Below are 20,144 nucleotides of genomic sequence, written 5' to 3'. Positions count from 1 at the left end.
TTTGCAAACATGTAAATGATTTCTACTAAAATTATTCAGCAAAGTAGTTAGTCGCATATAGTTTCTATTTTGGGCTTGACAAGATGTCAAAATGTCAAGAATAGCAGCGGGGGGCGAAAAATTCCCATACAAATATGCTGGGTGGCTTTCATTTACCGCGATAACGAGAAGAGATTTCGCCACGAGTCCCCGCGGTTTTGTTTGTTTCGAGGTTGCGCGCGTTACCTTAAAATTAGTCATTCGCGACCTGTAGCCCGACCTGATGAGCAATATGGTTCAGTCGGTTGCTATATTCGTTTTCTTGGCATCTGGATTCATCGCCGCAAACTGCTACAGAGGACGATACCGCGGTAAATGCTGATTGATTTCCACTATATTATTATTTTTCCTGATTTTCAGTTGGAGAAGGTCAAACCACTTTAATTTTCATCCAATTATCTAATTTAATTTCTGGCACCATATTCTTGTATTCCAATAAATACACAATTGTTTACAAGCTTTCAATTTTTTCCCCTAATTTTTTTGTATGAAATCATTATAGATGATTATTACGGATCGAACGACCTTTGGTGGTCACCTCCAGAGCCATACCGGCCTTACTGGCTGCCAGAGGTTGGTTGCCCGCCGGAAATTTACTACTTCAACCGGCTTGAATGTTACAACAATGGAAGGTACTTCAAATCCCCCAACAATCAGCACCGCCCCGACAAGGGCACCTACAGACGGGAGAGGATGCAGTCGCGCCGAATGCAAGCCAAAGTTGAGCTCGAAAAGTTCCGCACCCACACCGGCTACAAACCAGGAGTGACCGGAAATAATGCCATTCTTCTATAATTTATTTTATGTAAATTTGGTTAATAATAATGGTTATTTTGTATACAATTTTTAATAAAAATATAAATGTTTTTTCTGAGTAATAATGTTTTTTTTTGTGCTGTTATTAGCTGAGCGCATAAAGGGACACCGCGATAAGGGCACCGTTAGTTGTCTTTCCTTTTTCCAATTGCGCGCGACTGGCTTAGTTTTCACTGAACTTTCAAAAATGTCGGTTCGGCTTTTGAGTTTCTTCTTGTTCCTGGTGCTGTGCTGTCTTTGGTTCTCGACTGCTCAAGGTGAAATCAATTTGCAAAGGAGTTCAATAAGTATATAACTATTTTGTCAGAGGTGGCTCGCAACGACAGTCTGCCGATGTGTCCTGGCGACTTGTACCAAACGGACAGACTGTTGTGTTTCCTGTACTGGCGGGGTCTGCTTGAGCGTTCAGGACGCAATATGGTTGCAAATCCGTCCAGAAACATCCCCTTCAGAGACGGACTCAACCTCCAACAAATGAACAATGTAATGGGTTGATTAAAGAGAATTTTAAAGCTGTTAAAATATATTGTTCTTTTTGATTTGGAAAATTACAAATTCGAGTAATAAAAAGGAACGTTGTTACCTTATATGAAAGTTATGCATATCAATAATTTGTCATTCAAATACTTGCAGTGTTGCAAGGATGCAAAGTATACATATATAACAATTGACTTTTTGATTTTGGATTGCAAAAGCTCTGGTTGAAATAAATAAATAACTCAAAGAAACCATATGCAGCTTTTTTATTATCTTATTTTGAAAAATTGTACCAGTTTTTTATGCAAATTATCAAAATTTTGATACCACCATAATTGACGAATATATAAATTTTATTTTCAAGCACTCGACCTAAAAAAAGAAACGGATGTATTTCAGTGAATGCGGCTTTGAAAATTAAACTTCTCAAATATTTTTAGATTTTGGAGCTCTTGGAAATTTTAAGAAATGTGAAATGCGTTTAGTTTCATTTTTCGCGTTCTATGCAACATTTTTCTGCGATTTAATTTTTGGTTACATAACAATGGAAAAAACAATAGTCTATTGTTTTGGAAGAAAGAAAAACTAGAAGTTAGGAAAATGTTGCACAAGATCTTTGAAGGTGAATAGTGACGGACGGTCGGACAGACGGACATAAAAAAAATGAAAAGTGTCCAGCGGTGCTGCAATGGCTATCACTGCTGGTGCTGATAAGACACTTGCTCAAGGTTTGAAGGGCGGTCTCTTGTCCTCTGCTATAAGAACTCAGGAAAAATTTGAACATTGCAGTAATTTTCCACCATTTCTTTGCAATGGTCAAGTTGAAGCTTCTGGCAGCGGCACTCATTCTCTTTGCTGCCATCCACACAACAACCGCTGGTAAGAATTCAGTAGTTGCATATATTTATTTTGCTTTCAAAATGCAAATTACTTTTTTCACAATATTTTTAAATATTTCTTTAGATATTTTGGAAAATTAAAAAAAAATGGGAAAGGAAAAAATTTTAGTTTTCAAAAAATTGAAAATTAATAGTGGGTGTTTTAATTTTCAGACTGGGATGATTGGAATAACTGGCGAGACTTGAGGCGCCGTTGGAGAGATTGTCCGCTGCAGTTTCGCATCCCAGGACCCCCTTATTGCTATCGCTACTGGCAATATTTTAATAACTTGGATCCCTGGTTTGGACGCTCCATCACTGACAACTGGCAGCGTGATAGATGGGACAATAGATGGCCCATCAGGCGCAGGGATCACGGCGATCGCGGTCACGATTGATCATGATGCAATTATTTTTTGTTAATCTCGAAGCTTAAAAATAGAAATATGGAAGTTAAAATAAAAAGCCAGAAACTAAACATAAAAATAACAAACTTTTTTTTTTTTTTAGATGCATTATTAAAAAATTAATAAAATAATATCTTGAAATATGATAAAGTCATCATTTGCTAGTTTTCTAAATGAGAAAACTTAATTATTGTTGTGTAACGTCAAGGTTGGTGCTGCTTTGCTTAATTCTGATGCGTTATTTTGGCAATGATTACATACAGCGTCAGCGGGAGGTATTTTTATTTTCAACGCAGCTATGGAGGCTTTAAAAGCGGTGTTAATGTTCCTGGTCGTCTCACTCTCGACACTCAGGGCATGGAGAACAAAAGCTGGTTGCTGCTGCTGGTGCTCGTCGGCCTCTGCTCAATGGTCGTCGCCAACGGCTCTGGATGTGAGTTTTTCTTTATTTTTCTTTTCTTCATTGGAAATTTTTTTGGCAGGGTACATTTCCGACCCCGGGCACTACAAGCGGTGGCGCAAGTGGCCTAAGCGCTTTGACACATGGTACGCGTGGCGCTGGAACCACGACAGCATTGTAGACTTTGACACCGTGCCCAAGCCAAAGGATCATCTGTACTGACCAAGCCTATTTATGTATCTCAATTTTGCATGCTACACGATTCGCGAAGTCTGTCTCTAAAAAGGTGGAACTGCAAAATGCAAACCAAAAATTTATTAAAAAAATACTAGATTATATATTTTTAAAATATAATTTTTAGCAGTTTGTAATTTTTTTTAATATCTGAAGAATTTAATTTAAAAATTAAATGTATAAAAAAAAAACTAATTATAATAAAAAACTACTGTCAAAATCTAGTGAGATCTTTTTTTGTGAAAGAAATCTGACAAAGAATATATTGCTTTTTCTGCATTTTTAAACAAATCTAAATGTAATACAAATTTCATAAAATGCATCAATGAAATCCTGAAACAATAATTAAGTTCTGAAATGAACAGAAATAAAGAGGACGAGATATTAAATTTTTTATTTTTCCAAATGATACAATCACATTGTTATAACTATTTTCAACTTGCTGCGCATTTTATTTAAAAAAGATCGCATATTAAATGCGATAGACGTATAGTGATTATAAATTGAACAGCTATTTTTGACCTAGCTCTGGAATTATTTTGAATTGAAATTTTTTTAAAACACCATTAATTTTAATTAAAAATTGAATTTCTATAAATTGCATTTTGCTAAACAATTGTGATTAAAGATTAAAATTTTTTGACAACTAATAGTCAATATGGTGGGCAAAAAATAGCTAATTGCATTGAAGTGACCAATGAAATTTTGTGTTGCCCTTTTCGTAATCTCCCATTTCGACGCAACGCCTTGAACTGGCACATTCTTCGGACGTCGCAAGGAGCCTTTTGTTTTCTAAAAACAATTTTTAATAGCGTTAGTGGGTTTAATATAATATTGAACCACAACTTAAAACTTACCGACAGACGATTCGATGACTAGGTAGTCGCCATCAACAGCCGCCAGTTGGAAATAATCTTTGTCGGTCAATCCATTTCCTCCTCCTCGAACGATTTTTCCCTGCACGTGACGCAACTGGCGCTCACGTTCAATGTTAAAAAAGGAAACGCGTGCGTCTGATGGTCTTATCTGGACTCGCCAGTGCTGGTCCGCGGCGTTCTCTTTGGAAACCCAAGTATAAATTTTGCGTCCGAGCTCATCGGAGCGTAACACCGATGTGCAGTACAGAGGTTCGCTGTAAAATCTGTTAATCAGCCTGCAGTTGCCCGTTTTTCCAGAGATTAGTTGCTCGAACACGCGCGGCAAGCTGTCTTTTACGACCGAGCAAAATTTATTGTATTCGCCATTTTTCATCAGGACGTTTGCAATTCTGAAGTGCTCGTGACCTTTAAGTAAGGAGAATTTTTCCAGTTGGTCAAGCAACGTTTTTGCAGAGAGACATTTGTCTTCAAGGGGAAGTTGTTCGAAAAAATTTGCCCATTTGTTGACGTTTGATTTCTGCACTTGATCTTTCGGCAAACTCTGGATGACGTCGGCCAAGAAGAATCGCATGATAGGATAGTCTTGGTGCCACTTTTTGATATCATCGACGCTGCCCTGCGCCACTTTTGAGATGTACTGGTCGTGGAAACGCAACTTGCTGATGGGCGGCTGCTCGTAAATCGCCTTGCACTTTTCTGAATACCGATCAGAGCTCAAGTCCCCACCGGTCGTGTTAAAAAGGTTGTACTTGGCGCTTGTCCAGACGACCAAGTCTTCCAACGAATCTTTTTTACCACGCGATTCCAAACCCTTCTTCAGCTCCTCCAAATAGATGCATTGTTGCTTTTTACCAGGAGTTTCTAAACTATGACTAATTATGGTTTTGAATTCTATACTTTGCGAGGACATTAATTTCTGTACCAATTCCGGGACGAAGCATTCCGAATAAGAATATTGAAACAATTCAAAAACTTGCTTGCTTTTCTGGTTTTTGTAATCTTGATAGATTTCTAGGGCTAGCGAGTTTAAGAAGACTTCTTTTTTTGCAGCAAATTTGCTCTTTAGCGTTAGCAATGCATTTTTAAGAGGCCCGTCCTGCGCTTTGAAAAAAGGGGCATTGCTTATCCGCGATAATACGCAATACTGGTAAAAAACTTCCTTTTCGCTCAGGTGGCCGTTCTTCTCCATTTCTTTGTACAAAGTGTCGAAAGCGATTTTTTCCGAATTGAAGTATTTTACGCTGTCGGCAAATTTTGTGACTTTCAACAATTTTGCTGTGCTCCCGTTGTAAGCCTTGCTGATAATTCCTGCCAATAATTCATCCCTGTTTTCCGGCAACCTAAGGAACGCGTTGCTCGCCCACTCAATTTTTCCTTCGTCGATGTACTGTAGAATCATATTGGTCGCGTTGCTGGTGCTCCTTGCATCGCTGTAGGCCACGCATAGTAGGGCCAACGTGATCACCGACTAAAATTACAAATAAGCTATTATAAGAAAAACTAAACGATTTAAAAACAAAACAATTATAACTTGTAAGTGCGCTCAATTATAATAATAAACTTATTAAGCTAATCAGTTAAGTAAAATCTCATAAAAAAAGAAATATTATTTAAGTTTGGAAACAAGCAGAAATAATAGATTATCTATAAAAGGGTCACATTGTCCGAGTAACCTTTGCGTGCCTTATGACATTAATGTTTGGAAATATACCAGGGGCACAAAGGGTCATTAAAAATTATTTTTCTTTATCACATTATTTGAAACTTATTTTTCTGATTACCAGAGCGAACTACTTTTTTTATTTAAAATATCTTTAATTTTATTATAAGTTTCTAGCTTATATTGACAGCAATTTAATATTTCGGAAGATATTTTATTTCTTCCCACTAACTTTTAAAAAGTTCTCAATAAACCAATAAGCAACAAATTTTCTTCTCTAGATTTTCATATTTAAATAATAAAAGTTGTATTTGCTGCTTCTTACTTGGTAAGACTTTTATAATAATCCGTCATAAATATTGTAATTTTGTGAAAATTTACTAAATTTAGCATGTCGTACAATATGACAAATCTTATTTAATATAATTTTATGATGCAACAAGAGCGAATATATTTTTTAAATAATCCATGTGATCCATGTAAGAGTAAATAAATTTCTGGCTAAGTGAAAGTGAATGATAGAAACACGTCTACAATGGTGAAATTATTCATTAATAATAAAAAAATTAAAAATATCTTACGAATGATGGCTGGAGACGCATTTGCTTGAAGATTAGCTTTTCAGAACGGAGCAAGATCTAAAAATAATTAACCAGGAATGATATTTATATTGCTTGTCCAGCAAAGCAGACGAGGAGAGGGGATTTGGCGACATAATATATAGCAGCTTGTTTGCTCCAAATTTATCGTTTTTTATAAACCCACTCCTCTTCTAATTATATCATAATCTAAAATTCAGTTACTTAATATTGGATGAAAAAATTAAAGATCCTTTTGAAAGATTATTAAAAAAGGATTTCTCGGGTGCCACAAAACTCCAGTATTATGTAAATATGCAACTCTTTTTTTGGCTCTCTTTTTCAGTTTTTTTTTTATGAGAAAAGTTTATTTTGTAAAGTCTCTCGCTGATATGGATGTTATTTATTGTGTTACCTACAATTTGTGAGCTGGCAACTTGCGCGGCGCGGGATGTCCTTCCGGTTGCATAGATTGAAATTTCCGCCGATTTCTTTTTTACATTTTTTTTTACCATAGTCACAAGATTGGATGTATATAAAAAAGTTTCAGTAACTAATCTACATAATGCCCCCTTTTTAATAGTTAGCAAATCAATATAGTTTGAAGAATTAATAATTACCATACCATACTAACAAAAATAATTATATACGTAATGAATTATAAGGAATACTAACAAAAATAATTATACGTAATGAATTATAAGGAAAATGCTTTGCTTGGTTAAATTGTTTTGCTGTATTTTGATCAATTCGGATCTATTTTGATTTCAATTTTTTTTTCTATTGCATTTTTGAAGGAAAAATGACATTTTAATTATTTAAAAAGAAAAAAACTTGATAATAATTCTTCAGTGTTAGTATAGGAAGCATGAAAAGATAAAGTAGTTTAAAAAAATCGTTTATTATTTCTATATGAAACAAGAAAAAACAAATCCAACCAAACACAACACACGCTCTGGCTGGATTTCATCTTAGCTGTATTTTACTGTCACTCGATGCCAGGACATCACGCGAAAAGGAGGTAACCTCGAAAAAAAGTGGAGTGACACAGTTTGTCGGCATTGTGCGTTAGAGGCAACTAAATTTTTATTTTATAATTGGGGTAATAAATAAATATAATGTAGCAAGTAAACAAACGTCTTGTTTCTATTCAACGTAAAAAAATTACACGTTAAACATGGAAAGTATTGCTTGACCTCACAATCAGCATAATTTTATTTCTTAAAATTACTTTGCATAATACATGAAGTCGATCATTTTATTCTATTGTCACAGAATTGGATGGTACAAAAAAAAATACTTCAGCAACTCCTCTAATGCCTCCCCTTTTAATAGTTAATTTAATTAACACACATGCATTTTCTTAATAAATAATTTCGATATTATCTGACCAACCAGAATACACATACATGCAATGAATATAAAAGGAAATCGCTTATGTTTGCACTAAAACTGTACAATTGTCCTATAATGAGGTGTTCAATAAATAATATTTCTCGCCTAAATATGTATTATTTTCAATGGAATAGTGACAAAATTGAAAAATCTCATTGTGTATTGTTTGGTGTTTAGTTTGATTTTTAATTGAAAATTTGTTCCCTTTATTTTTGAAGAAAAAAGAAATTTTTCCTGATTTTTTTCTAAAATATGAAATAATACACTTGTTAATAATTTCTTGATGTTTTTGTTTGAAGCGCAAGAAGATAAAATAGTTTAAAAACGTGAATTAATTCTTTATTGTCCGCTGCTGTGAAGCGAGAAAAAATAAAAAAGCAAATCCAACCAAACAAAACACACACTCTGGCTGGATTTCATCTTAGCTGGATTTTACTGTCATTGGATGCCAGGACAACAGGCGAACAGGAGGTATCCTCATTGAAGAACAGTAGCAGCACACTTGCCGGCGTGCGTTCAGTCGTCACAGATCCATCCATTACTTTGGACCGATTTTTAGTTTAATTTGACCAAACTTTTTCACAATTATTGACTAATAAATAAATAAATTATAAAATAAATACAAAGGTATTTTTTATTCAAAGCACAAAATTAACTCGTCAAACATGGAAAGGATAGCTAAAACATTTTTGTATTCAAACATTACCACAAAATTATAATCTACAAATTTTATTTGTTAAAATTACTCAAAATTACTTTGCGTAATGTATGAAGTCAATGTATTTTTTTATTATTATATTGTCAAAAAAACTATACATAACGAAAATCAGTTTCAGTAATATATATATGCTTCCCTTCAAAATATTTAACAAAGACGCATTTTATCGTGAGTCGACTCAATTCCTCGATGGGTATTTTTGAGTCGTAAATTGTACCACAAGGAAATTGCGCATTTAATAATAAATAATATTATAATATAGTATCAATTATCAGAATATATTTATTTGAAAACAAAATCAAAATCGCTTATGCTCTAAAATTTCTTACAAATGAATTGAGGTATGCAAGTTAATATATATTCTCCTGAATATCATCAAGGAAAAAAAATTAATGAAATATTGCGCTTTAAAAAATAAATTTGGAATCCTATTATATTATAATGTGTCAATATTTGATTGGAAGGAGTCAACATACTTTGGATTAATTTATTTGATTGGAACTTTATTCTCTTATTTGCGAAGAAATAGAAAAAAATAATTTAATTTGCCTGAACATTTGAAAATTTTTGTGAAGAATTAACAACAACTAAGTGTTTTAAAATAGTTGGTCGATTTTTCGGCATCGTTTTTGTAGGGAGCATAAATAGAGACACACAGAATTTACTTACAATTAATTAAACATCCGCTGCTGTGAAGTGTGTGAAGTGTATTGTGTTGTATGTAAAGCAAGAAAAAGCGAAATCCAACCAAACAGCTCACGGTTCTGGCTGCTTTTTCTTCTTAGGCGGATTTTTCTGTCATTCGCTGCCAGGACTTCATGTGAAAAGGAGGTACCCAGATGATTCTTGTTTGGCGCACTTCGAAAGAGGAGGAGGGGCATTTTGTTGCCGGCCAAGTGTGTTTACTATCCATGCTGCTCCCGCGGTTTCTGCTCGTCAAATTTGTGTTGAAACCAAAGTTCTCTCTTCTCTCAAATATCCGCTATTTTAAGCTCAAAAGCAGCCCACGTTTGCTTAAATCTAATCATTTTCAAAATCTAACAGTTCAATTATCGGCAATGGGTCGTCCCGCCGGTAAGGCAAAGCCCAAAAAGGACTCCGAAGGCGAAGGTAGCAGGAAGAGGAAGGCGGAGGACGAAGAAGGCCCGAACAAGAAAGGCAAATCCACGGAGGAAAAGGACGAAAAGGCGTTGAAAAATCCGACCAACAGCAACCACAACGACACCGACTACAAAGATTCAAAGACAACTGACGATGGCAAGACGTTCAACTTGAAAATTTCGTCTTGGAACGTAGGAGGATTGCGTTCGGTTATTAAGGTTTGAAACTTCTACTTTATTGAAGCAAATCTCTTATTTTTATTTGATAATTTTCAGAAAGGCTTCAATGAATATGTTGAGAATGAGGATCCTGATATCTTGTGCCTACAAGAGGTCAAGTGCACAAAGGACAAACTTCCCAGTGAGGCCAAAATCAAAGGATATCACGACTTCTGGGCAGACGGCTCTGGTAAACATTTTTAACAAACAATTTCATTAAAAACTTAATTGGGATTTTAATAAATCTGGTAAAATATTTTATTTAAATTTGACTCTGCAAACAAAAGTTACAGCTGTAATTTTTAAATTTCGCCTTTTTTTTTTATTAATTCTTGCTTTGAGATTAATTTTGATTCATTCTTACTGTGGTTTATCTTCAGGAGACAAGCTGGGCTACGCTGGAGTGGGTCTTTACTCAAAAGTGAAACCGATCTCGGTCAAGTACGGGCTGGGCCCGTCCCACGACAAAGAGGGCCGCCTGATCACTGCCGAGTTTGACAAATTCTATCTTCTGTGCTGCTACACTCCAAACGCCGGTCGCAAGCTGGTCACTCTGGACAAGAAACTCAAGTGGAATGAGGACTTCCTCAAGTACATGAAGGAGCTGGACGCCAAAAAGCCCGTCATCCTGGCCGGGGACCTGAACGTCAGCCACCAGGAGATAGATTTGGCCCGGCCCAAGAGCAACACTAAGAGCGCCGGATTCACCAAGGAGGAGCGAGACGACTTCACCAAGCTGCTGGACGAGGGTTTCATCGACACCTTCCGCCACCTCAACCCTGGAAAGAAGGACGCCTACACCTACTGGACCTACATGGCCAACGCCCGAGCTAACAACGTTGGCTGGAGACTTGATTACTTTGTCATTTCCGAGAAGCTGCTGCCCAACATGTGCGACTCGCTGATCAGAAACCACGTCTTCGGAAGCGACCACTGCCCTTTGATCCTCAACATGCATTTTTAAAGAAATGTTTCCTCCAAGAAATATTCTCAGGCATTTATATGATTCCATTTCTTTTAGTAAATTTGAATACTTTAGATGAAAGTGTGGAATCTTGCTTAGTCTCATTTCACTTGAATCAAATTATGTTTTATATTTTTAGAGCAATATTACTTGTTATAAATTTTCAGCAGCTTATCTTCAAAAGTTAAATCGGCCAATTGTAGTTTGGAAGACTTAAATAAAATTGGTATTTCGTGATAAAAGTAAGTATTTTATGATGTGTATTTCTTTATTAATAAAAAGAGTGTAGAAAATTTAACAACGCCAATGAACGCCTCTCCTAGCAAATATTAAAAGTTTTAATCAAAAGCAAATCAAAAGTCAAAGTGTCTAGCATGTAAAACCTTCCTCTTGTTGCACCATAAAATGTAGAATCTTGGAAATATCCTTCCTCCACATAAGATTATTAAGTCTAACAGTTAAATTGCATAATTATAACAAATGGTTTTTATTGGACTTCAATTGAATGAACAATTAAAAAAGCTTTTAAGAAAACTTGAGCTAGATACATCAATACATATCTTGAAATATATAAAAGATTGCATAAGAACATCAATACATATCTTGAAATATATAAAAGATTGCATAAGAATCTCAAAACATTTTCAATTTAATTAATTTCCACAATTAAAAAAATTAGTGGATTCCAACTTGCAGAATAAATCTCAATATTAGGCTGCCTATTTTGTAAAATTCAAAACTGATCCGCTTACAGCAAAAAACTTGAATACTTGTAAATGTGTTTTTGATTAACAATGGAGTCAATAAATTGTTCAAAAAATAATTAAACTTAAAATGTATGATTTTATTTGACTGCTTGTTATCTCACTGCTCCTTGGGGGCGCCCCACATCCACGTGACAATCTTGTCCATCAGACCCTTCGGCTGCTTTGCCTCGGCTGCCCTCACAAGAGCCGTAGCCTCCATTGTATCCCGACGAGCTCTATTCTTTTCTTTCCTCTGCGCCCGTTCCACAACAACAGCCAGGTCAGGTAGGCCTGTTTAAAGTGAGGAAAATAAAATTCAACATTTTGATTACAGATGAATTAAAAAGCGCTACTCACTTATGCAGCCGTAGAAGTCCAGCTGATTGGCCAAGCAAAATTGAACCAGAGAGGCTTCCTTGGGATCAGCTTGCAACTGGTCCGCCTCAGTGTGGCTAAGGACGGTGTGCAATTCTCCTAAGGGCCGCCCCAAATCCACAAGACGATCTTGTCCATCAGACCCTTCGGCTGCTTTGCCTCGGCTGCCCTCACAAGAGCCGTAGCCTCCATCGCATCCCGACGAGCTCTATTCTTTTCTTTCCTCAGGGCCCTGTTCACAACCACAGCCAGGTCAGGCAGGCCTGTTGAAAGAGAGGAAAAAATTCATCATTTTGATTACAGATGAATTTTAAAGCGCTACTCACTGACACAGCCGTACATGTCAAGCCGATTCGACAAGCAAAATTGAACCAGCAAGGCTGGCTTCGCTTTCCGGGGATCGGCACGCACTTGAGCAGCCTCTGTTGTGGTGAGGCCGGTGTAACTTATTGTTAGACCTTTGCCCCGACGGCTGCTTCCCTCGACGACAGCCAGCCTTTCCATGCGGCCTTCACATTCATTATTTGAGGCATTAAATGTACATGATTTATCATACTGGAATGGGCGTCGAAGATCTAGCTTGTTCTTCTGGGCCACGGCAACTTGGAGACCGTAAGGTAAATTGGCCTCAATGTGGGCTGTGCCTGCCTTCCGGCCTAAATCACTGGCTTCTTGCAGAACTTCCACTGCGTCGTCCGGAAATCGAGGAGGCTTGAGAACCGAGTTATTCATAATTTTGAAATGGGCAGAATTATTCAAAAACCGTGACTTTCGAGAACTTTGAACGTGAAACAATTCAAAAAGTAATAAACGGCTTTGCAACAATGGAAAAATAATGGCAGGATTGAAAAAATAACACTGCACGAATTTGCAAATATATTATATTGAGAAATTTCAAAAGTCGCTGTCGAGGCTTTGATAAATGATTTTGGAATTTAAATACCAAATTTTGATTGCTGTATTATGTGTAAATTTCAGCATTCACTGACGCAGGCGTAAATAAATTCATTCAATATTTACGTCGTTTAATACAAGTGCTTTGTCTTACTGGCGTGTAGGTCCAGAATTTTCTCATGAAGGCTACAACCATCTGGCAGCCAAATGGCAGATTCTAGTTGATGTACACTGGACCATCAAATCGGCCAAGTTCTGAAGTTTTTAAAATGAAATCAGCCGTTATATGATTTAAAACGTTCGCAACAGTAGAAAATTAATAAGAGCGTTGCAACAATTGAAAACTAATGAGGATTGATAAGAATACTGCGCAAAGGAGATCAAAAGTCACTCTCAAGGCTGTAAAATATGCTTTATAAATTAAAATATCAAAATATGATTAACGCTGGAATATTTATTTTCAAGAGGATAAAAAATATAAAGCATTGAGACTGGCTGAGACCCACCAAGACCGATGTGGAACATAAGCCTTATGATGATAAAGTTACAAAATTTCGAGAGTTTCGAGACCCACCAATACCAATGATCTCGACCGGTCTTAAGCAAGGTCTCGATGGGTCTCACGTCCGACAAGGGTTGGAGACCAATAAAAAAATTCACCCGACCAGGCCAACCACATAATTGAAAAACGCTTTTAAAAAGTTAAAGTGTAATTTTTTAAGACGATTTCATTGAAATTTCAAGATTTCTTTAATATTAAGTAATGGATGATCAATCGATCGAATGAACAATTCAAATTTTTTTAGAAATCTTCTTCAAGATATCTTTTGAAAGACACAATAGATTGTGTGTAAGAATTAAGAATCTAAAAATACTCGTTTTCCAATTTTAATTAGCTTCCGCAATTAAAAAATAAAGTCGATTTTTCGACTTGAAGAATAAATCTCACTATACGGCTAATAAGCTTACGTAGGCCGTACCGTAGATTGGCGTCGATGTGAAGTTTTCGGGCTAAATTCAACCTTGAAGTCCTTGAGAACCTTTCTCTCCATCGAATCCGATCTTTTGAGGCAGGGACACGGAATTAGTCACAAGATTAGTCATTTCAATCCAAGGATCTTTTTTAAAAGATCCTTATTTCAAACTGATGGGATGAGAATTTTCGAGCAACCGTTACATACGTTTGAAAAGTTGAGAATGTGAAACAATTCAAAAAGTAATAAGGACTCAGCATTCTCCGCAACAATGGCAAAATAATCAGGATTGAAAAAAGACTCCTGCGCGAATTTACGAAACGGTCGGCAAAAAAGGTCTGTTGGAGACCAATAAAATAATGAAAAAACTTACCTATTATTGTTTCCACATGATTGAGACCAACATTGAGACTGTAGCGGCAGCGGCCATGTTTGTTGTTATGATCTTGGATCAGCCGTCGTCCAATAAGACCGTCGTCTGATCATTTGATATTCGAATTTTGGCGGACAGCCTGTGTGCTACGTATTGCGAAAAGAGATTTACATTTATCTCCAATTCGCTGCATTTTGTACTCAAAAACATTTCACCAAAGAATGCAGTTTATTGAAGGGTGGCAAAATTAAGTCATACTTTGTAAAAAAGGAAAAAAAAAAACGATAGAAGACCAAATCACTGCAAATAACTTATTTTGTGTTTGTAAAAATCATAATCCATAATCAGCAAATTTTACTAAATGAAATAAAATTTTATTCTTTTTGATTAAAATAAAATGGGCGGCTGTCCTGCTATGAAAGCAGTGCCGTAATAATTACATATATTATATTTTTATTTTTACAAGGTTTTAAAAATCATAATACGGTGTTTTAATTTCTTTGGTGGTCTTAATTGTAAGACAAATGACTATCTGCAAAAAAATTATGAATTCAAAAGTTGAATGCCTATAGTTCCTGACATTGAACTACGTATTTTCTTCTGTCAACTTCAAAGTCATGTCATAACAACTTCTGTAAGTATGGTAAATATATATAAAAAAAAATAGAAATTACGAGAGCACTTTTGAATTTCATCTTTGAATCAAGATTTTCACAAAATAAGGATGAGTAAAAAATTAAATGAAACCTATTTTTTTTTTAAACACATACAAATATTTTCAGTTAACTATTAACAATTAGTATTTGAGAGGTGTGAAGAGCTTGTCAATCAGTAGGCCGCCACATCCTGGCCAGCGTTGTGCCTCTTGAGGAACGAGGGCTCGAGTCCGATGGTGAAAAGCGCGCCGATGGACAGCAAGGCGGTGGAGATGAAACCAGTCAGGGTGGCGTCCTTCTTGCTGGTGAAATGTGTGCCGAAGAGCACAGAGAAAAGTCCTGCCACCACGTAACCGGTGAGCACCAATATGCCCGTTGAGGTGCTCTCGAGGGCTGGGTAGCTCCTTTCTGCGGAGTACTCGATCGCGGCCGTCATGTAGAATGCAAAGAACAGGCTGCAAAAAATTCATTTATAAAGAAATTATAAATTTGAAATAACAAAAGAAGGAATCAAAATTCATATTTAATTATATGATTTGTTGTTATAAATTATAAACAAAAATTAATTTAAACTCTATTATAGAACTCTTCTATTTTTTTATGACCCCAACCGAGAAGTTAAGACAGCTTTTACTATTGCACTTAATTTTCCACTGGAGTGCAATTTTTTTTAAACCATGATCAAATAAATTGCATTTAAATATTTATTATATTTACCAATTTCCAACTAAATTTTTGTTATTAGTAGAAATTCCATAAAATTGAAAAAAAAGAATAGTTATAGAAGAATTATGATAAAAGTTTACAAAGTGACTACTTATTTTTAACTTGTATTTCAGTATTTAATAATTCACATCTCTGCTTTTTATATCTGTAAAGACAAAAGACTGTAAAAAATGTCCATCTTTTATTTCACTGATAACTTAAAAAATCGATATTAAAACGCGAGATGACATGACCAAACAAACCTGACGCCACCATAGCAGAAAAAGGTGAAGTACATGGACTCGGCGTGGATGCTGATGACCAGCATTACGTGGAAAGCGAACAGGCCTAGGATTGAGAAACGGGCCACGTAGTGGTGCTTCCTGGTCCAGTCGAGAATGCACCCTGACACCAGGGAGCCTATGTATCCGCAGGCGATGATGACTGACGTGATTGGCAAATCCAGTTCTTTGATTCCCTCGTGCACCTCAAAGATTACAGTCAGCCTTTAAAATAAAAAAACTTAATTTCTCTTGTAGAGGAAGATTTAACTATTTTGCCATCGACTCATCAAATTGCGGTATTTATTATGCAAGAGGTTAAAAAGAATTCAATTAAAGTAATCTTAAATAATTTAAATTTATATTCAACATGATGTAATTAAATATTTTAAAAATAGTAAGGAACTAACAGACTGTTAGAAGTTGAATATTAAATTTACAATTAATGAATAAATAATATTTTGCTTGCCTAATTGGATGAAAAATCATCATTGTGAGTCCATAAGTGAGTCCGAAGCCAATGCTGTTCATGACCAGTTTAAAGTCGGCAACATACATTGCTTTGAGGCGCTTCAGGAACGCGATGAAGGACTGGTCGGGCTTTTCCATTTCGTTCCTCAATTTCTCTGCAAGACTCGAAGGTTCTTTTGGAGCACTTTGGATGACTGTCGATTTTACTCTGGTAAGAAATCAACGATTTTTAAGAGTTTATTACTTACAAGCGGTGATGATAGAAAATATTATGGCCAGAGAGGCCATAATCCCGTAGAGGATAATCATGTGCAAAGAGAATTCATTGAACTTCTCCTTGTTTCTGTCGTAGGTCCAGAAAATAAGGTGCGGAGTAAGGTATCCAACCAAAATGCCCAACTGTAAAATAACGTATATAACAAAAAAGTTAAGAGATTAAAATTTCCAGAAAATCAATAAAATTATAATTTTTTCAGTCAGAAAGTGAAAACAGAAACTAATTAAATAGAAAGTAGTTGATTACTTGGACATTATAAATTATATGAGTTTCATGTGATGAGAAATTCGTGAAAATTTTTTAATCAGAAAAAATGATTTAATTCTCTCAGCACAAACAAATTTTTTTGTACATGCCATTCAATCTATAATGTTAAATTTATTATACAGAGCTGAAATTTGCGTGTATGCCTTTCAAAATTCTCAAGCACAATTATACTTTGGTGCTTAACAGCATAATTATTTTTAATTAGTTCAAAGCCTTTGTTGAGTTTTTCTTACGTTGTCTCCGAAAAAGGCAATGGCGCATACAACAGAGATGGACCGGCGGCTGAACCATGCAACGCAGAGTCTGTGCACTGCAGGGAAGAGGCCGATGCGGCTCAGGTTGATCAAAGACTGGCCGATGAAGACAACTATGATGTGCAGGTGGAGAGCAGCGGCTATTGCTTTGATTCCCACGCCGAGGGTCGTCAGAACGGCCAGGATTCCAAACACCAGTCGAACACCCTAAAAATTCAATGAAAAATTGAAAAAATGTAATCATTTTTGATCCAAATGAAAAATTTATATGCTGGAGAGTCTTCATGATTTTTTTGAAAAAATATCTTTGATCTTTGCGAATCTTGTCGTTTTTCAAATTTTTATAAGTGAGAATATGAGGATAAAATTTTTAAAAGATAAAAAACAAAACTTTTGTTACTGCAACTTGTTTGCGGACATCGTTATAATATTTTTCCAAAGAATGTTTATAATTTTATAATGACATTTTTGTGTATTTTGCTTGAAAAAAGATAATTTTTCTCCAATAATTCACAACGCAATAAAATATGACTTAAGAATTTGTATGAATTTTTTAAACTTGCTTTTGTCTCGATGAGCCACAAAACCGGCAGGGCGATGATCAGGGCCTGGATGGAGCTGTAGTAGGGCGGAAGGGCCCAGTCGGTCATTTGAGAAGCGACCTCCGTGTAATTGAACTCCCGGTGGTTCTCGGCAAAGTTCATGAACGCGTTGTAATAGTGAAACACGGTGAACTCCTGGGCAGACACGCTGGTGAAGAGACACACGGCCGCCAGCAGAACGGCCCAGCTGAGGAATCCGTCGCGCTTCTTCTTGGGCCCTTTCTCTTCCACTTCGACCTTTCCCTCCGGAGTCCCCGGAATCACTTCTTCCTTCTCAACATTGGTGTTTTCCCCTTCCGATTGCTTTGCGGGTCGGACTACGACCTTCTCAAGGGCCACGCCGGAATTCGCGCTGCCCTTCTCCATCGCGGCTTTCAGATTCTCTGACATTTTGAATTGATGAATCCGTTTGAAAATTCTCGTGAATTACAACAATGGAAATTTTTAGAATATGGATGAGTTTCTTTATATCAAACAATGTCTTGGTTAATATTTGAATGTGTTTCATTGTTGCACATTCACTATATTAGTTGCCATAGAAACATGTTTGTTTTCGTTACAAATTATTGAAAAACAATAATTGAAATAGCAATGTCACTAATATGATTTTTTAATTCTGAGAACGTTTGAATAAAATAAATAATATATTAAATAAAGTAACTATAATTGATAGCGAAAACAAATAATTAAGTTACAAATCAAATATATTTTTTATGCAAAACCTCAGAATAAGTTTTTTTCAAAATTAAATGAGATTTTGAAGAAGTAAAAATAATTTAAATAAATTTTTAAAACTTCATTTCACTTCATTTATTGTACTTACGTTTCTTCTTATAATTTTTTTTATTCATTTTTGTTGTTCAAAAGCATTATGAGCTTATCTAGTTAGTGATTCATTGACGCTTTTATTTTACATTTCCTTTAATAAAATGAATAAAATATTGATCGAGTTTTTCTTCAAAATTAAAAAAAATTTCAAGGATTATGATAATTTATATCGCCTACCTGAAACGCCTGCAATGTTTCAAGTATGCAACCTGCTGTTCGCATTGCCTCTGTTGTCAGTAAGAGATGGCGTTTGAGACCGTTTCCTCGCACCTTCTCGAAGGAAACTCTCGGGCTTGTTGCTCTCGGGAACTCACCTGGCGGCGATTTCCTCTGCCTGCAGATGGCGCACCTGGCCGGTCAGCAAACAGGTCTTTTTCAGCGCCGTTGAGTCGATCAACAGTCGAACAGTCGGCGAGTGCATTCCTCAGGTTACGTGACCTCAAAGACCAAAACATACGCGAGCAACCCTCTGCGTGGACGTGCACCGAATTCAAACGAAGGATTTCCAGTGCGTGCAGACTTCTTCAAGTGAAGTGGTGTCCTGTTCCCGGATTTCCACCTGAGCAGTGTCCTGGTGCAGCTCCGAAGGTCGCCGAATTTGGTGTTTTAGTTCAATTGCAGTGAGTTCGTTTGGTGACAAAGAAACGAGTGAAAGTCGCCGGCCGGAATTTCTGCGACCGGATTTTTTGGATTTGCGATGCAGGTAAATCTTTAATATCTGACCTGAAAGGTTAATTTTTTGCTCTAGAGAGATGAAGAGGCGTGTAATTTTACTCCCTTTGTTAGCGCCTGCTGCGAGTTTCCCACCAACCGTCATAATATTCCGTCGTTTTTCTAGCAAGGAATATTGCTAATGAATGCGAGTCAGAAGTGACAAAAAAGAGCAATTTTTGCAAGGTTAATTCAATTATTGAAGCGGTGCGAAATTGCATCTAATTATACTTTTATTATTGTAACAGGATCCGAGCTCATTAAATTAAATTAGTTCAACTTCATGGCTGCATATTTATATATTTTTTTAAATGAAGAAACAATTTAATAATTTATTGCTTTCTTTCTTATCGTTGAACTTTGTCACGGAAAGTTTCTGCATAATTAGAAAACATAATGAGGTGAAAAAACCGAAAAGTGCTCATTAATTAATCATGAACTTCCTGTATCATTTCGTCTTATTCTTTTAACTCTTTTAAGACTTTCAACAAACATTAGTCAAAATTTTCTCACAAGTTCCTTATTTAAATTTTATCTATTTTGGTGCGGGTGAGGTCTCTCATGTTTCGGAATTTCTGGGTAATTTGGACGCAGCAGGAGTCGTGCAATTAACGTGATTGAGCAGGGCAAACGATAAATCAGACCCACGCGCGTTGAAGTCTCCACACAAGCAGCCCCACAGCGTGACAAATCGCGGCCCAATCGCACGCCGACCAAGATGAATGGCCACGGGTCAACAGGCCTTCTCGATTTCTGGAAACGCGAGCCTGCCCTATTCTCTAATGGGCATAGGAAAGCGTCAGGTTGCCTATTCATTTATGAAGAGTGAGAAGAAGCGCTCGTGTCTCCACAGGAATGTCTACGAGGCACAAAAAATACCCAGAGAGATCTTATTTGGATAATTTGAGGCTTCTATATGAATGAGGTTATATAGTAAATAGTTTTTTTGTTTGCAATATACGTTGAA

General features: G+C 36.2%; 5 protein-coding genes and 2 long non-coding RNA genes across 13 annotated transcripts in view; 4 read left to right on the top strand and 3 right to left on the bottom strand.

Annotated features, from left to right (window-relative positions):
- Positions 1-242: 242 nt before the first annotated feature.
- On the top strand, positions 243-846 carry LOC132197901 (uncharacterized). The gene is made up of 2 exons (XM_059621503.1): positions 243-350; positions 542-846. The coding sequence occupies exons 1-2, from the start codon at positions 263-265 to the stop codon at positions 832-834; spliced, it is 381 nt and encodes a 126-aa protein (XP_059477486.1). The 5' UTR covers positions 243-262; the 3' UTR covers positions 835-846.
- A 1,236-nt stretch (positions 847-2,082) lies between these two features.
- On the top strand, positions 2,083-3,475 carry LOC132197999 (uncharacterized). The gene is made up of 3 exons (XR_009441931.1): positions 2,083-2,211; positions 2,385-3,050; positions 3,100-3,475. It is a non-coding gene; the product is annotated as an uncharacterized LOC132197999 (long non-coding RNA).
- Positions 3,476-3,627: 152 nt separating this feature from the next.
- Positions 3,628-6,484, bottom strand: LOC132197998 (uncharacterized). Its single transcript, XM_059621661.1, has 3 exons — positions 6,371-6,484; positions 4,109-5,597; positions 3,628-4,043 (listed from the first exon to the last, which is right to left on the bottom strand). The coding sequence occupies exons 1-3, from the start codon at positions 6,389-6,391 to the stop codon at positions 3,928-3,930; spliced, it is 1,626 nt and encodes a 541-aa protein (XP_059477644.1). The 5' UTR covers positions 6,392-6,484; the 3' UTR covers positions 3,628-3,927.
- A 2,879-nt stretch (positions 6,485-9,363) lies between these two features.
- On the top strand, positions 9,364-11,010 carry LOC132197515 (DNA-(apurinic or apyrimidinic site) endonuclease-like). Its single transcript, XM_059620854.1, has 3 exons — positions 9,364-9,799; positions 9,857-9,989; positions 10,180-11,010. The coding sequence occupies exons 1-3, from the start codon at positions 9,392-9,394 to the stop codon at positions 10,761-10,763; spliced, it is 1,125 nt and encodes a 374-aa protein (XP_059476837.1). The 5' UTR covers positions 9,364-9,391; the 3' UTR covers positions 10,764-11,010.
- On the bottom strand, positions 10,999-14,182 carry LOC132197516 (uncharacterized). Of its 7 annotated transcripts, none has more exons than XR_009441862.1 (7): positions 14,126-14,182; positions 13,748-13,840; positions 12,933-13,033; positions 12,441-12,595; positions 12,211-12,393; positions 11,867-12,147; positions 10,999-11,800 (listed from the first exon to the last, which is right to left on the bottom strand). It is a non-coding gene; the product is annotated as an uncharacterized LOC132197516 (long non-coding RNA). The 7 variants fall into 7 exon arrangements; XR_009441861.1 differs by having other exon boundaries at positions 13,759-13,840; positions 14,126-14,181; XR_009441865.1 differs by lacking the exon at positions 12,933-13,033.
- Positions 14,183-14,953: 771 nt separating this feature from the next.
- LOC132198419 (heme transporter FLVCR2-like) lies at positions 14,954-18,004 on the bottom strand. Its single transcript, XM_059622466.1, has 6 exons — positions 17,600-18,004; positions 17,016-17,243; positions 16,487-16,637; positions 16,237-16,432; positions 15,750-15,992; positions 14,954-15,236 (listed from the first exon to the last, which is right to left on the bottom strand). Exons 1-6 carry the CDS (start codon positions 18,002-18,004, stop codon positions 14,954-14,956), a joined length of 1,506 nt encoding a protein of 501 aa, XP_059478449.1.
- Positions 18,005-18,832: 828 nt separating this feature from the next.
- The window catches only part of LOC132197370 (ankyrin repeat domain-containing protein 6), a 37,801-nt gene continuing 36,489 nt past the window's right edge, over positions 18,833-20,144 (top strand). The window contains exon 1 of the mRNA XM_059620620.1: positions 18,833-19,169. The gene's annotated coding sequence lies outside the window, so the exon portion shown is untranslated. The remainder of the gene's footprint in view (positions 19,170-20,144) is intronic.

The sequence above is a fragment of the Neocloeon triangulifer genome, unplaced genomic scaffold (assembly GCF_031216515.1).
Source record: "Neocloeon triangulifer isolate White Clay Creek 2 clone unplaced genomic scaffold, ASM3121651v1 ptg000012l, whole genome shotgun sequence".
Classification (NCBI taxonomy): Eukaryota; Metazoa; Arthropoda; class Insecta; order Ephemeroptera; family Baetidae; genus Neocloeon; species Neocloeon triangulifer.
This window is presented reverse-complemented; position numbering and strand designations above follow the sequence as displayed.

What these genes read in the sequence shown, in the direction of transcription:
- LOC132197515 (XM_059620854.1), top strand. Translation starts at nt 9,392, where the DNA reads ATGCTGCTCCCGCGGTTTCTGCTCGTCAAATTTGTGTTGAAACCAAAG. An exon ending in GATTGCGTTCGGTTATTAAG is followed by an intron (nt 9,800 to 9,856) that starts GTTTGAAACTTC and finishes GATAATTTTCAG; the next exon opens with AAAGGCTTCAATGAATATGT. An exon ending in CTTCTGGGCAGACGGCTCTG is followed by an intron (nt 9,990 to 10,179) that starts GTAAACATTTTT and finishes GTTTATCTTCAG; the next exon opens with GAGACAAGCTGGGCTACGCT.
- LOC132198419 (XM_059622466.1), bottom strand. Translation starts at nt 18,004, where the DNA reads ATGGAGAAGGGCAGCGCGAATTCCGGCGTGGCCCTTGAGAAGGTCGTA. An exon ending in TGTGGCTCATCGAGACAAAA is followed by an intron (nt 17,244 to 17,599) that starts GCAAGTTTAAAA and finishes TTGAATTTTTAG; the next exon opens with GGTGTTCGACTGGTGTTTGG. An exon ending in ATGATTTTTCATCCAATTAG is followed by an intron (nt 15,993 to 16,236) that starts GCAAGCAAAATA and finishes TTTATTTTAAAG; the next exon opens with GCTGACTGTAATCTTTGAGG.
- LOC132197998 (XM_059621661.1), bottom strand. Translation starts at nt 6,391, where the DNA reads ATGCGTCTCCAGCCATCATTC. An exon ending in TGCGTCTCCAGCCATCATTC is followed by an intron (nt 5,598 to 6,370) that starts GTAAGATATTTT and finishes TTGTAATTTTAG; the next exon opens with TCGGTGATCACGTTGGCCCT. An exon ending in AGTCATCGAATCGTCTGTCG is followed by an intron (nt 4,044 to 4,108) that starts GTAAGTTTTAAG and finishes AATTGTTTTTAG; the next exon opens with AAAACAAAAGGCTCCTTGCG.
- LOC132197901 (XM_059621503.1), top strand. Translation starts at nt 263, where the DNA reads ATGAGCAATATGGTTCAGTCGGTTGCTATATTCGTTTTCTTGGCATCT. An exon ending in CTACAGAGGACGATACCGCG is followed by an intron (nt 351 to 541) that starts GTAAATGCTGAT and finishes AAATCATTATAG; the next exon opens with ATGATTATTACGGATCGAAC.